Below are 15,622 nucleotides of genomic sequence, written 5' to 3'. Positions count from 1 at the left end.
CAGAAATGGCTGAGAGTGGAATTGAATTGAAAGGGGACAGAGGGGACTTTTTTTCCTGGGGACCCCTTTTCGGAACTATAAATGTAGTTAGAATGTTGTATTCTTGTGTTAAATGATGTCAAAGTTTCAGATAATGAAGTTTGCACATTTGGAAGTGAGCCCTGAAAGAAGTTTGGGATGGCTCAAAACACTCGGTTTCAGAAGACGTGGTAAAACTGTCCCTTAGTGATGTCACAGATGTATGGACTTCCTTAGGGGCGCCAAAGGCAAATAAGCTCTCTGCCCTTGCCAAAGGGCTGCTTCTCTGTTTATGAAACAAGTTCAGGCAGAGGTGATTGTATTTGGTTATTCCCAGCAAGAAAAAAATATTTTCATCGTCAACAGAATTTCACAAGAAACTGTTTTTGTGAACATGAACGTGAAATATCCGCCTGAAGCCAGAAGCAGAGCGCTCTGGCCGGAAAATGGGCATTAATTTCGGACAGCCTGTATGTCCATGCGGCACCCTCACGTCCGGCTTCTGAGGTCCACAGCTCCAGCGGTGCTACGTTACCACTCTGAGTTCATACTATGTTGTAGGTCAGGGGTCTCCAAACAGTACATCATGAGCTGCCAGTAGCTCCTAAACACTTTTGAATTAGCTCTCCAGACTTAGCTACTTAGCTACTTGCTACTTATTCATTTATTATCAACTCCTATACACACTATATTAAAAAAGGGATTCCTTCATAGTTAGGAAGCAATTTGGGCATGTGACCAATCACAGTGGAGTGGGTGTGCCCGGAGGCAGGTCATTGGTGGATAAATTAAAACAAACTGTTTTAGCGAGAGGCACAAATCCATGGAAATACAGATGGAATAAGTGCAGATTCTGGAGAATCTCAAAGTTTTCTGTGCGGGTTATTGTGTGTAGCTGCTCTATAGGGGTCGAAAAATAAAATCATGCTGTTTGGTAACAGCAGAAAGGACACGCACCAGCAAATACAAATAGACCGTGTGGACATTGAAAGGGTGAACGAAAATAAATTTCTGGGGGTCACAATAGATGAAAATATGAGCTGGAAACCTTATATTACAAATATACAACATAAGGTGGCCAGAAATATTTCAATATTGAACAAAGCAAAATTTGTTCTCAATCAGAAATCACTCCACACTCTTTATTGCTCTCTGGTTCTACCATATCTTACTTATTGTGTGGAAATATGGGCTAATAACTATAAAAGCAATCTTCACTCGCTAAATGTACTGCAAAAAAGGTCAGTAAGGATAATTCATAATGCCGCCTACAGAGAACATACTAACTCCTATTTCTAAAATCAACGTCATGTCATTGTATGGTCATATCACCTTGTACTTCGGTACGAGGTACATTATTTTAAAAAAAACAAAAAAAAAAACATTAAACTGTATTATGGAAAGCAGCAAGTGAACAAATGTAACAGTTAGTGGTTGTAAAAGTACCAGATGGAGGGGTAGGATTTAATAAGCTTTGCTTCTTCCTACTCCTTTTGGACATGTGGAACTGTGAACCGATTATGGGATGCACTCAATTGTTATCTGATGCATGTTCAAATGAAATAAAACCATTACCATTAAAATGAGTGTTGGAAGAATTGTACATAAAGTTATCCTATTTTTACTATATTCTTATGACCTATTTTTACTATATTCTTATGACCTATTTTTCTTATGACCTACAAACATTTCGTATCACTCAAATAACAAAGTAAGATTAACGCTGTACATGTGCTTCATATCACTCACATAACAATGTAAGATTAATGCTGTGACGCCTGCACTTGTGGTGTACATCATGATTAAGGGAAAACAGAACATGACAGAACATTCCTCAGCAGATAGTTTTAACACCCTCAGGGGACATAGGCACGGGTCAGAAGGAGATATGACCTCAAGGTGTATGTGTGTGTGTGTCCCCAGAGAATCACATGCCAAGGATGAGATGTCCACACATTATGGATAACATGTTGTGCGAAGAAACTGGTTTCAACTGGAATAATTAAACCCCCCTTCCCTCAGCCATTGAAACCTGATTGTAACCAGGGCCTTCCTTCAATAAAAAGGCAAGAGGGCAGGAGCTGCTTCAGAGTGAGGTGGCGAATTGTTACTGAACGGTTCCTGATCACTCTCCTTGCAAGTAAAAAGAAACTCATCTCTCTGTGTCTTCTTTTGTACAGGCAGTGTTTTTTACAAGTGTCGGGGTTTTAAACCTGACAATGAGCCTAATAGGTCCCCTTTAAGAACATGACACGAGTGTTTTTTAATTGTTTAATGGCTCAAACAGGTTAACAACACAACAGTATTTCATCCTTACAGCCTCATCATCACGTCTGCTGTTCTGAAACAATATTCTTAAGTATCTTGCCTGGTGCTTGTACATGTTTAGTGCAAAAATAAATACCATCATTAGGAGGAATCTTTCAATACATGTAACATAACACAGGTGAGTTTTGCTACAAATTAGCAGTTCAATTCATTGATGTTTTGCAGTGTCTCAGTTTGCATGCTTGCAAACTGCAGTATTTTGGGAGCGCATGAGTGCTTACGAGTGCTTCTTCTTGCATACAGTAAATGTATATTACAATTAAATACTACCAACAAACCTTTCTAATGTAACCTCCCATGTGCAAATTACATTCATTTCCTTTGGGGGGGGGGGGGGGCATTGCATGGAAATGTGTTTATTTAAGCAGGGGTGTCCAAACGCTTACCATCGAGGGCCACTTTGATATTATTTAAAAAAAAAAAGCGCATCTCAGCTTTGGGAAAAATCCTATTATTAGTACCAACTCCTACCCCGCCTTTTGCCCGAAGACAGCTGGGATAGGCTCCAGCACCTCCAGCGACCCTCTTGAGGATAAGCGGTAGAAAATGAATGAATGTCATAACTTCTTTTGGAAAAAATACAAATATTTGTCATCTATTGCAACTTTCAGAAAATAACATCTGTCTTTAAATATTTATACTTTATGCTACTAAAATTATTATCTTTACTCGTAATATTAGGACTTTATTGTGGTTAGATTTTTTTTCTTGTTAGATTACAACTTTGTACTTTGACTGTCGTCTTGATTTGGCTGTTTTTTAATATCCAAAATGTTATCTTTTTTTGACATTATGGTTATGTTGTTCATATTTGGTGTCTATTCTATCTATTTATTCTCCACATTATTATTATTATTATTATTATTTATTATTACTTATCTTTTGTGTCTGTTATTATATGGGAGCCAGGCAACGACATTTCGTTGGCAATTTCACTACTGTGTTTTTGTGCAATGACAATAAAGGGAGTCTATCTATCTATCTATCTATCTACATAATCTGTGTAAATGGTCTACATGTAAATGATGACTTTGTTCCCTTACTTTTATAACTTTTTTCCCCCAAAACGAAGACTTTAAAAGTAAGATTTTTTCCCTTAATTTTTCAACTCCACGCTACTAAAATGACATAAATGAATAAAGAATAAATAAATGACAGAAAAAGGACTTTATTCTCTTAAAACTGAAACTTTTTTCTAATTAGCATACAACTTTTTTCTCGTCATATTTTGACTTAATTCTTGTCAAATAGAATTTTTCTTTTCTTTATTTTCATAACATTATCCATCCATCCATCTTCTATGCCGCTTATCCTCACTTGGGTCGTGGAGTATGCTGGAGCCTATCCCCGCTGACTTTGACCAACAACCTGACATTTCAACCTTTCTTAAATCTTAAAATTTTTACTATATTCTTGGAAAATTGCTGATTTTTCCATTTCTACTGTTATATTTTTAGAACCTGCTGCTGGATGATTTAAAAAAAACAACAGCGAAAGGCCGCAAATGGTTAATTACGGATATATCCTGTAATCTGTAGTCGTGCCCTTCTTGAGTCTTTATTCTTCATTCCTGGAAGAGTTTCATCAGTCTGCTGTTTTGCTCTGCTCTAGCTCATCTCCATTCCACGCTCCAAGTCCATGACGGGTCTCTTCTCTGGCGTAAAGTCCCGATCTACCCTCTCCACGTACCTCTGCAGGGTGCTGTAATACTGCTCGCTCCTGGAGAAGGTGTAAAGCGCCGAGATCTCCTCCCAAGCCTTGTGGTTAGGGAAAGGGAATGGCTCGGGATCCTTGTTGTCAAAGAAACTCTTCAAGTTTCTTTCCGCCAGTTTGGAGGCGTACTCAAGCGTATAGGTGTCAAAGTGCTCTTTCTCCTTCTCCATGTAGCGCTTCCAGAAGGTGAGCTGCAAGAAGCTGACTTTGGAGCGGCAGTTTGTGTAGCAGGTGCCAAGAAGCCCGGCAGTGGCGGCGATAATGATGATGCACCAGCCCAGAATCTGGAGAGGAAGAATAAACAGGACATGACGTTTCACTACACAGGAAATGGTAATGGTAATGGAAATGGTAATGGAAATGGTAATGGAAATGGTAATGGTAATGGTAATGGTAATGGATATGGAAATGGAAATGGAAATGGAAATGGTAATGGTAATGGTAATGGTAATGGTAATGGTAATGGTAATGGTAATGGTAATGGTAATGGTAATGGTAATGGTAATGGTAATGGTAATGGTTTTGTGCATCCCATAATCAGTTCCCAGTTCCACATGTCCAAAAGGAGTAGGAAGAAGCAAAGCTTATTAAATCCTACCGCTCCATCTGGTACTTTTACAATCACTAACTGTTACATTTGTTCACTTCCTGCTTTCCATAATACAAATTAAGGTTTTGGGATTTTTTTAGGATTCCTTATTTATAGATGGAATATTTTTTATAATTAGTGCATTGAAAACCTGTTAATGATCTACTAAATACGTTTAACATCGGAGCCCTCTAGACATCAAATAGCACCCCTATAATCACCTTTACACTCCTATTACGCAATATATTGGCCATAATAAGAAAAAATAAGACATTGTATGGCAATTGTGAGAGTCACATGATCATGAGTACTTCCTGTGGCGTCTAGTCATCAATGTAACATTCCTGACACCTAGTGACCAGTGTAGAGTACGAGATAGTATTCTACTATCTAAAATAGTTTATTCATTCATTCCTTTTCTACCGCTTTTCCTCACGAGGGTCGCGGGGGTGCTGGAGCCTATCCCAGCTTTCGTCCTATGGACAATTTGGAGTTCGCAATTAACCTAGCATGTTTTTGGAATGTGGGAGGAAACCGGAGTAACCGGAGAAAACCCACGCATGCACAGGGAGAACATGCAAACTCCACACAGAGATGGCCGAGGGTGGAATCGAAATCAGGTATCAGGGAATAAAGTCAAAATATCACACGTAAAAGATTTACCATGATTATTTAAGAAAGTTGACATATTTGGAATGTTTAAATAGAACAGCAAAAATGGGAAAAAGAGCAAAGGGTAATGGTAATGTTTTTTTCATTTGAACATGCATCAGATTACAATTGAATGCATCACATAATCAGTTCCCAGTTCCACATGTCTAAAAGGAGTAGGAAGAAGCAAAGCTTATTAAATCCTACCCCTCCATCTGGTACTTTTACAATCACTAACTGTTACATTTGTTCACTTCCTGCTTTCCATAATACAGTTTAAGGTTTTTTTAATTTTTAATTTTTTTATAATGCACCTAGTACCAAAGTACGAGGTGATATGACCATCCAATGACATAATGTGTACCATAGTAAGTGTCAATATAGTGATATATATAGCACATCATGACTGGTTCAAGACTCTTCATCCTTGTATTTAGCAAACATCAACTGCTTGTATTGTTTCTTGAATTGGCTCATCGTTGTGCATTGTTTGATTTCCTTACTCAATCCATTCCATAGTTTGATTCCACATACTGAAATGCTATGGCTAGCATAACGTAGTCCTAGCATAAAAGTGTTTCAAATGTACTTCTTCCCTGAGATCATATTTCTCCTCTTTTGTAGAGAAGTATTGGATGACATTTGGCTAATTGGTTGTTTTTAGCCTTATGCATTATTTTAGCTGTTTGAAGATGAACTATATCAGCAAGTTGAAGTATTTGTGATTTTAGAAATAAGGAGTTAGTATGTTCTCTGTAGGCGGCATTATAAATTATCTTTACTGACCTTTTTTGCAGTGGAAAAAAAAGCGAGTGAAGATTGCTTTTATAGTTATTAGCCCATATTTCCACACAATAAGTAAGATATGGTAGAACCAGAGAGCAATAAAGAGTGTGGAGTGATCTCTGATTGAGAACAAATTTTGCTTTGTTCAATACTGAAATATTTCTGGCCACCTTATGTTGTATATTTGTAATATGAGGTTTCCAGCTCAGAGTGGAGTTGATACTAATAATAGTAATCTAATAATAATATCAAACTAGAAAATTCCCGCGGAAATTTTGATGGACTGGCCACCTATGCTGTGAACCTCAGGCCCGCCGTAGCACCTAGCAAGAAAGCCTCAAGTACGGAAAAGGTTGATGCAGTCCCATAGTGTCCCCACATCATGCCAGGTGTGTATTTGCCTTTAAACTTGAGTAAATTAGCTAAAATGCTAAAATGCTAACATGATAACGGCTACCGTGCTAACACGTAGCAAAACAGCCTCAGGTCCTGAAAAGTTTGGGGCAGTCCTACAGTGTCCCCACACCATGCCATGTGTGTATTTTCCTTTAGACATGAGTAAATTAGGTAAAATGCTAACAGTCATCATGCTAGCACCTAGCAAGAGGGCCTTAAGTTTAGAAAGTACCAAGGTTGTCCTATAACCTCCCCACAACATGCATTATCCTTTAGACATGAGTAAATTAGCTTAAATGCTAACATGCTAACGGGTACATGCTAGCACCTAGCAAGAGTGCCTCAACTTTAGAAAGTGCCAAGGTTGTCCTATAACCTCCCCGCAACATGCCATGTGTGTATTATCCTTTAGACATGAGTAAATTAGCTTAAATGCTAACATGCTAACGGGTTCCATGCTAGCACCTAGCAAGAGAGCCTCAACTTTAGAAAGTGCCAAGGTTGTCCTATAACCTCCCTGCATCATGCCATGGGTGTATTTGCCTTTAAACGTGAGTAAATTAGCTTAAATGCTAACATGCTAACAGTCGTCATGCTAGCACCTAGCAAGAGAGCCTCAAGTTTGGAAAGTGCCAAGGATGTCCTATAACCTCCCTACATCATGCCATGTGTGTATTTGCCTTTAGACATAAGTAAATTAGCTTAAATGCTAACATGCTAACGGCTACCATGCTAGCACCTAGCAAGAGGGCCTCAAGTTTAGAAAGTGCCAAGGATGTCCTATAACCTCCCTACATCATGCCATGTGTGTATTTGCCTTGAAATCTGAGTAAATTAGCTTAAATGCTAACATGCTAACAGTCGTCATGCTAGCACCTAGCAAGAGAGCCTCAAGTTTAGAAAGTGCCAAGGTTGTCCTATAACCTCCCTACATCATGCCATGTGTGTATTTGCCTTTAGACATGAGTAAATTAGCTTAAATGCTAACATGCTAACGGCTACCATGCTAGCACCTAGCAAGAGGGCCGAGCAACATAGCATCAAGTCTTGAAAGTTGCCAGGCACTGCTGTGGTGTCTGTACATGTCATGTGATGTTTTCCAATTGAAAGCAGCACTTGCATTGCCATGGAGGACTAAAGAGCAGAGAGTGCCTGACATGCGGGTCAATACTGAACTATCGATTCCTGACATGATGATAACACAGCTCATTGCTGTATCATGGATTCTATAAAAATGTTGATATTTTCATACTTTGGTCTTTGAGGTGCCTGGAGTCACTGTGCTTAATTAGAAAAATCTAACTTTTAAAATCTACATAATAAATGAGCTGTATGGTATCAGCTGGGAAGGGAATCATTGTAATCCACATGTCAAGAGAAGGGGGTTTTTGAAGGGAGGGGCTGTGAGGAGGAGGAGGAGGTGGTGGCCATGGCAGTGAATGAGCACAGAGGGCTGAATCGCTCATGTCGAACAGAAGCTTCTTACGGCCAAACGATTCGAGATATGGACACCACGAGACGACCGTGAGCGGCCCGAGGGTCGGGGCTTTGCATAGATCTGCTCGTTTTGCATATCGGTTGAGAAATGACCGCAGGATGACGAGTTGAAAACACAGAAAATTAAAGATTTGGAGAAAGAAAAGACGGCGTCTTTAACATGGGAGTGAATGGGAGACATGCCGGCGCTCTTCTCGCTTCTGAGGGCCCAGAAGGCAATCCGTACATCTCTCAGACATAAGAGTGACATTTTTGGAAAGGGGACAAGATTTCCTACGTTTTCACCAAATTAAATCGAGCTGGCTAAAACGGTGTGGCCAGGAAGAGGAGTTGTTTGCAAAGCCAAAAAGTTTTCTTTTCGTCTCCCCTGCCACAGTGGAGTCAGAGTGGGAGACGCTGGCGAAGCGCACACCTCCTTCTGACAAAGATAGAGCGAAAACTAAACATCCTACGATAAAACTAATTAGCCACAGAGAGAGTAGAGAAGTTTATCCCAAAAATGAGCCGTTAATCACGTTTCTACGTGGCCGTATGGCTGAGCTACAAGGCTGTGAAAAATGTGTAGATTCTCGTTTTTTTCTCTGCCTTGTGCTGTTCTAAAAATAGAAAGGGTATATCTAATCTAGTGGCCCATTTTTGAACGTTTTGGTTAATAGCGTCGCCATGGTTACACAAAACGTTCCAAAAACTAAATACCGCTGTAGTCCCGAGCGCCACGTTTCCGGCGGTGTAACATGTTTGGGGGTCCTTCTTGCGGTTTTGGCCGCATTACGCGCACAAAAAGTGGAAGATTAAGATATACGGAATAATAATAACTAAACAGCAATAACAATATGGGCTGGCTCAGTAGCCAGCCCATAGACTGCTACTGCAAGTAGCAGTCTATGGGCTGGCTACTGGGCCAGTCCATAATAAAATAAAACCATTACCATTACCAAAACAACCTCATGTTATTTTTCAGTTGTATAGAACTGAGTTCACAAGCAGAGTTGTCTCCTTCCACGTCGCAAGTCAGGGCTTGTTGTGTCTCGTCACTAAAGCGAGGGTGTGTCCTGGTCCAGGTCTACTGTAAGCACGGCTGTACATGACTAGACTGAGATCAACTTTCCTTACCTGAGATTGAGCTCTGAACATCAGCAGTAGATCCATGCGCTCATCAGCAGATAACTTGGACCTGCCACACGGCACGTGGGCCAGCTCCTCCCGACACGTCATAGTTTTGTTTTTACAAAACAGATCCACCACCACGTTTTCATCCAGGCCGCTGACGGCGCACTCGTAAAAGGTCCCATTGAGCAGAGCCACGGAGAGCCACATCAACGGCGCCACGCACGCCCCGGTGAAGATGCTCGTCAGCACTCGGAAGCAGCCAAAGCAGTTCCCGCGGGGGCATAGCTTCATGGGATTGAGGCAGCATCCCGTGTAAAGCCTCCACAACCTGTTGTTGAAGAACAGACCCAAGACCAGCAGCACAGCAGCGGGGCCCAACAGGAACGTAAGCCCATAGGCAAAGTTCTGGTCATGGTTGCAGGGACACTGAAAAGACACCATGGAGAAGACTCGCTCCCCGCCTATTGTAAGGAGAGCCATAAAACTGTAGCCAATGGTGGCCTTCTGGTTCATGAGGAAGCGCAGGACAGTCTGGAATTTATCCATCGTGCCAGCGGGGGTGAAGGAATAAACCGGAAAAGAAGAGACAGCAGAATGAAAAAGTGGATTGTCTCACAGGAGTCAGCTGTGGACTGTCTTCCAGCTCAAGACAAAAACAGCCGTGCCGCTCCCTTGGACTGGTGCACTCCCCTCAGACTCCTCCCTCGGTTCCTCTGCTGCCCATCCCACTCATTACTCCTAAGAGAATAATCCAGTTTTATGTTACACATGCACGCTCTTTCCCCTCTTCCTGTGCTGTCCCACTTGACTTGCACGCAGCGACAAGAATCCTGCGAATCCTGTTTTTCTGATCACCACCCTGTCAACATGGACGCGTAGCCTGCGTCTTACAACAAAGCCTGCATGCATGCAAACATAAACACATGGAAGCCTATCAACCCAGCAATCATTTAAACTTGCAGGGGTCCCCAAACTCCTCATGTTTGGTCTCAAATGCTGATACTTGGGAAGGCGTATACTATGTACTAATCAAACTCCAGTGTGGTTAGCGCACAGACCTCACAGCTAGGAGACCAGGGTTCAATTCCACATGTGGAACTGTGAACTGATTAAGGGATGCACTCAATTGTAATCTGATGCATGTTCAAATGAAATAAAACCATTACCATTACTCTTAGCTCTTTTTTCCCATTTTTGCTGCTCTATTTAATCATTCCAAATATGTCAACTTTCTTAAATAATCGTGGTAAATCTTCAACTTGTGATATTTTGACTTAATTCCCATAGTTCTGTTTTTCATAATATCGCAACACCTTAATATTACCACTCTATGCCAGAAAAGACATTATTTTATTTAGCTTATTCTTATACAATTGCAACTATTTTCTTAATATTTTCACTTCATTCTCATAAAATTACAGCACTTTATTCATTTCATCAGTTATTTTTCCAACTATTTTAAGTTTCTTCCTGTAAATTTTCTTTTTGTAACTATGACTTTATTTCCATATTATTTCCACTTTATTGTCATTACGGCCGAGTGGTTAGTGCGCAGGCCACACAGCGAAGAGACCTGATTTCGATTCCATCCTCGGCCATCTCTGTGTGGAGTTTGCATGTTCTCCCCGTGCATGCGTGGGTTTTCTCCGGGTACTCTGGTTTCCTCCCACATTCCAAATACATGCTAGGTTAATTGGCGACTCCAAATTGTCCATAGGTATGAATGTGTGTGAATGGTTGTTTGTCTATATGTGCCCTGTGATTGGCTGGCCACCAGTCCAGGGTGTACCCCGCCTCTTGCCCGAAGACAGCTAGGATAGGCTCCAGCGACCCTCATGAGGAGAAAGCGGTAGAAAATGAATGAATGAAGGCCGTTAAGGCATTTAAAAACCAGTAAGAGAATCTTAAAATCGATCCTGAGCCAATGTAGCGACTTTAAAACCGGTGTAATGTGCTCCCGCCCTCTGGTCCTCGTCAGCACGCATGCGGCTGAGTTCTGTAATAATTGGAGATTTAAAATATTATTTTTGGGAAGATGAGAGAGCAGGGCATTAAGTAATCTAAGCGACAGGAAATAAAAGCATGCATTAGCACCTCTGTAGTGGAGGTGTTACTGTCTCGGTTTTACATAATAGATCATAACTAAAACACATTAGATTGTTTTAGAGCTGCTTGCCAAGTTCAGCTCTCATAAAACCAGGAACGTCATGAACACAGCAGTTTAAATTTCCCCACGGATACTGACTGCATTCCACAACTTAAGCATGTGAGCTCAGGGTCCTGAGTTTCTGTGTTCTGCTTGTTCTGCTGTTTTGAATCAGTGTTCTTCCTTGGAATCTGTGTCGTCTGTCTAGTAAACTAAGTATCATTTGAATATCGAATACGGTCACCCTCACGTCTATCAAATTACAACCCACGATGAAATCACATTCAGGGACAAAGGACAACACGCACGCCACAAAACATGCAGAACAACACCTTATTCAGTCTTAAAGTTTCCAAAAAGAACGTACCATTTTTCCGAGAGGGAGCAAGACCATCAGCGTAACAGCAGTATGTCGGACGTCCTCACATCCTCACAAGAGCACTCAGGATGAGTGCCTTGCAAAAGATGTTCATATGAAATACCAACAGCACACCGGATATACATTAGCATCCATTTGTGCTGTGGGGAAATTAGCATTACAGAATAACCACCACTGATGCTTTCACTGGTCAGGAAAGAATTGGAAATGAGTCATTTAGGTTGACATGGGAAGTATGCACGGGGCCTTCAGGGTTTGCAATAATCATTTTTCATCATTGTACTCACACCAGGCCGGTGGTGACAGGGCCGTTTGCAGCATTTTTATTGGCCCACAGCACATTTAAAATATAGAATTGTCAGGTTTAAAACCCCAACGCTTGTAAAACAGTGCCTGTACAAAGGAAGACACAGAGAGTTGAGTTTCTTTTTACTTGCAAGGAGAGTGATGGAGACTGCACCGTTACAATCCTCCCAACCAACTCTGAGACAGTTTCCTTTCTCCTCGCATTTTATTCAGTTAGGAATGCCCTAGGTACACGAGGTTTCAACTGTTAAGGGGAAGGGGGGTTTAACTATTCCAGTTGAAACCGGTTCTTTTGTACAACATGTTATTCACGTGTGTAGGTATCTCATCCTTGGCATGTGATCCTCTGGACACACACACACACACACACACACACACACACCGAGGTCACATCTACTTCTGACGCGTGCAGCTATTCCCTCTCAAGGATGTGATTAAACTATCTGGTGAGAGAACGTCCTGTTTTCTCTAATCATAATGTACACTACATGTGCAAGTGACACAGCATTAATCTTACTTTGCTATGTGAGTGTTATGAAATGTATGTAGGTTATAAGAATATAGTAAAATAGAATAACTTTATGTACAATTCTTCCAACATTTCCCTCCTGTTTATTCATTTTGCACTATATTCTCCCATCCTCCATTGACCTCTTCTTTTTAGATTTTCAGTCATGGATTCATCCTATAGCACAAAAGGTACACTCAGAGGTCAACTGCATATTCTCCTGGATCGGAAAACAAGTCCGTAAAATGCCATGATGTTTCATCATTTATCTCTTCAGTTTCGTTGTCTTCATTGTCGCTGTCTTCTTGGGGCTCCCCTTTTGGAGTAAGGAGCGCATACATTTCTGACACCTCTTGCCTAACTGGTTGGATAGCAGTGATGATTAGCCTGGTGCACAAAACTCTAATGCAGAGAATGCAACAACATCCACATAAGGTGAGAATAGCTGCAAATACATCGATTAACATTAAAACTGACATTATCAGTTGTTTATATTTGCCAAATACGTCTCCAAAACCATCCCACATTGACGTGTCAACTCCAGAATGGTCTTTCATCTTGCTGTTAAGGGACCTTAGACCTTCTAAGGCCTTGGTGAGACTCTCGTCCGCTGCCGTGTTGTTCGGAATGAACGTGCAGCACTGATCACCAAAAATGGCGCATACTCCGCCCTTCTCTGCCAGGAGCATGTCAACAGCAATTCTGTTTTGGAAAGCCATGAGGGAGGTAGCTGACAGTTGTTCATGGATGGCGGAGAACCCTTCTTCTGTTTTATTACCTAATTTCTGCACGTTATAGTGGAAGTAGTTGATTCTATCTACATTTTTGTTAATTGTGCACCACCAGCAAATCGATGATTCAAAACCTGCTGCTATCTGTTTGACTAATTTGGATTCATCAGGGACTCCTTTCGGAACTCCAATACTGTCTATGTAGGTGGGATCATTTTTATCCCACCCTGACACTGATCTCTTTGTACTCCATCCTGTTGTTGATCTTTTTGTTCTGATTTTCCAGGTGTGGGGAAGAACACTGTTTACTGCGGTTAATAGATCGGTGATGGAGGTTGGAAAAATTGATACTGGTAAAATCAGTGACCCTGAGACGCAAAGTCCTGTGGTATTATATGGTAATCTATCAAACAATTTATCATCCCCACACCACCATCAGATGTCACTGCGAGATTTTGGTCTGAAAGTTATGTCTACTGTTTGTACTAGGTGACATTGGGTGTTATTTAATTTGCCCAATCTACTGCCCTTACTGGTTCTGTTTATGCAAGAGAAATTTCCTGCAGCTACCTTTTTAGAAAACACTGGTTTTTGTTTTTCAGTGGAAGTAAGAGGATAGACCTTATCCCATTGTGAACAATTTTTATTTATTTATTTATTTCATTTTTTGGTTGGTTGGATGGTTTTATTCATTACTGCGATCAAACAATCTATTCCCATAGTTGAAGGCACTACTTGTAACAGTGGTCTGGCTCCTATACAGTGCATCCGGAAAGTATTCACAGCGCTTCACTTTTTCTACATTTTGTCATGTTACAGCCTCATTCCAAACTGAATTAAATTAATCTCTTGCCTCAAAATTCTACACAAAATACTCCATTATGACAATGTGAAAAAAGGTTTTTTTGACATGTTTTGAATTTATTAAAAATAGAAAACAAAAAAATCACATTTACATAAGTATTCACAGCCTTTGCCATGAAGCTCAAAATTGAGCTCAGGTGCATCTTTTTTCCACTGATCATCCTTGAGATCTTTCTACAGCTTAATTGGAGTCCACCTGCAGTAAATTCAGTTGATTGGACATGATTTGGAAATATAATAACTGTCTATATAAGGTCCCACAGTTGACTGTGCATGTCAGAGCACAAACACCAAGCATGAAGTCAAAAGAACTGTCTGTAGACCTGCGAGACAGGATTGTCTTGAGGCACAAATCTGGGGAAGGATACAGAAAAATCTCTCCATTATTTGTAAATGGAAGACGTTTGGAACCACCAGGACTCTTCCTAGAGCTTGCCGGCCTTCTAAACTGAGCGATCGGGGAAGAAGGGCCTTAGTCAGGGAGGTGACCAAGGCCCCGATGGTCACTCTGTCAGAGCTCCAGCGTTCCTCTGTGGAGAGAGGAGAGCCTTCTAGAAGGACAACCATCTCTGCAGCAATCCACCAATCAGGCCTGTATGGTAGAGTGGCCAGACGAAAGCCACTCCTTAGTAAAAGGAACATGGCAGCCCATCTGGAATTTGCCAAAAAGCACCTGAATGATTCTCAGACCATGAGAAACAAAATTCTCTGGTCAAAGATTGAACTCTTTGGTGTGAATGCCAGGCGCCATGTTTGGAGGAAACCAGGCACTGCTCATCACCAGGCCAATACCATCTCTACAGTGAAGCATGGTGGTGGCAGCATCATGCTGTGGGGATGTTTTTCAGCAGCAGGAACTGGCAGACTAGTCAGGATAGAAGGAACAATGAATGCAGCAATATATAGAGATATCCTGGATGAAAACCTGCTCCAGAGCGCTCTTGACCTCAGTAGACTGGTCATGTACCTTGACCATATAGACAGTAGACATTAGCACACAGCCATGATCTCAAAAGATTGGCTTCAGAACCACTCTGTGAATGTCCTGGAGTGGCCCAGCCAGAGTCCAGACTTGAATCCGATCAAACATCTCTGGAGAGATCTGAAAATGGCTGTGCACAGACGTCTCCCATCCAACCTGATGGAGCTTGAGACTGAAGAATGGGCAAAACTGCCTAAAGATAGGTGTGCTAAACTTGTGGGATCATATTCAAAAAGACTTGAGGCTGTAATTGCTGCCAAAGTTGGATCAACAAAGTATTAAGCAAAGGCTGTGAATACTTATGTAAATGTGATTTTTTTGTCTTCTATTTTTAATAAATTCAAAACATGTCAAAAAAATCTTTTTCACATTGTCATAATGGAGTATTTTGTGTAGAATTTTGAGGTAAGAGATTAATTTCATACAGTTTGGAATGAGGCTGTAACATGACAAAATGTAGAAAAAGTGAAGCGCTGTGAATACTTTCCGGATGCACTGTACATACTACACAATCTCCTTGATTTGACATATTTGCTGCCTGTTCCACTAGCAGCAGCCAGTTATTGCTTTGTTGTGAAATGCCCATAGTGGCATGAAACCAATCATCTGCATTTCGAA

At 41.0% G+C, this 15,622-nt stretch overlaps 1 protein-coding gene across 1 annotated transcript; it reads right to left on the bottom strand.

The window, feature by feature from the left end:
* Positions 1–2,282: 2,282 nt before the first annotated feature.
* LOC131105337 (calcium homeostasis modulator protein 5-like) lies at positions 2,283–9,930 on the bottom strand. The gene is made up of 2 exons (XM_058053348.2): positions 9,092–9,930; positions 2,283–4,343 (listed from the first exon to the last, which is right to left on the bottom strand). The coding sequence occupies exons 1-2, from the start codon at positions 9,632–9,634 to the stop codon at positions 3,954–3,956; spliced, it is 933 nt and encodes a 310-aa protein (XP_057909331.1). The 5' UTR covers positions 9,635–9,930; the 3' UTR covers positions 2,283–3,953.
* Positions 9,931–15,622: the final 5,692 nt, after the last annotated feature.

This window comes from Doryrhamphus excisus, linkage group LG5 (assembly GCF_037039965.1).
Source record: "Doryrhamphus excisus strain RoL-2023G ecotype Guam linkage group LG5, RoL_Dexc_Guam_v1.1, whole genome shotgun sequence".
Taxonomy (NCBI): Eukaryota; Metazoa; Chordata; class Actinopteri; order Syngnathiformes; family Syngnathidae; genus Doryrhamphus; species Doryrhamphus excisus.
Note: the sequence above shows the minus strand (reverse complement) of the source record. Positions and strands in the feature narration are given on the sequence as shown.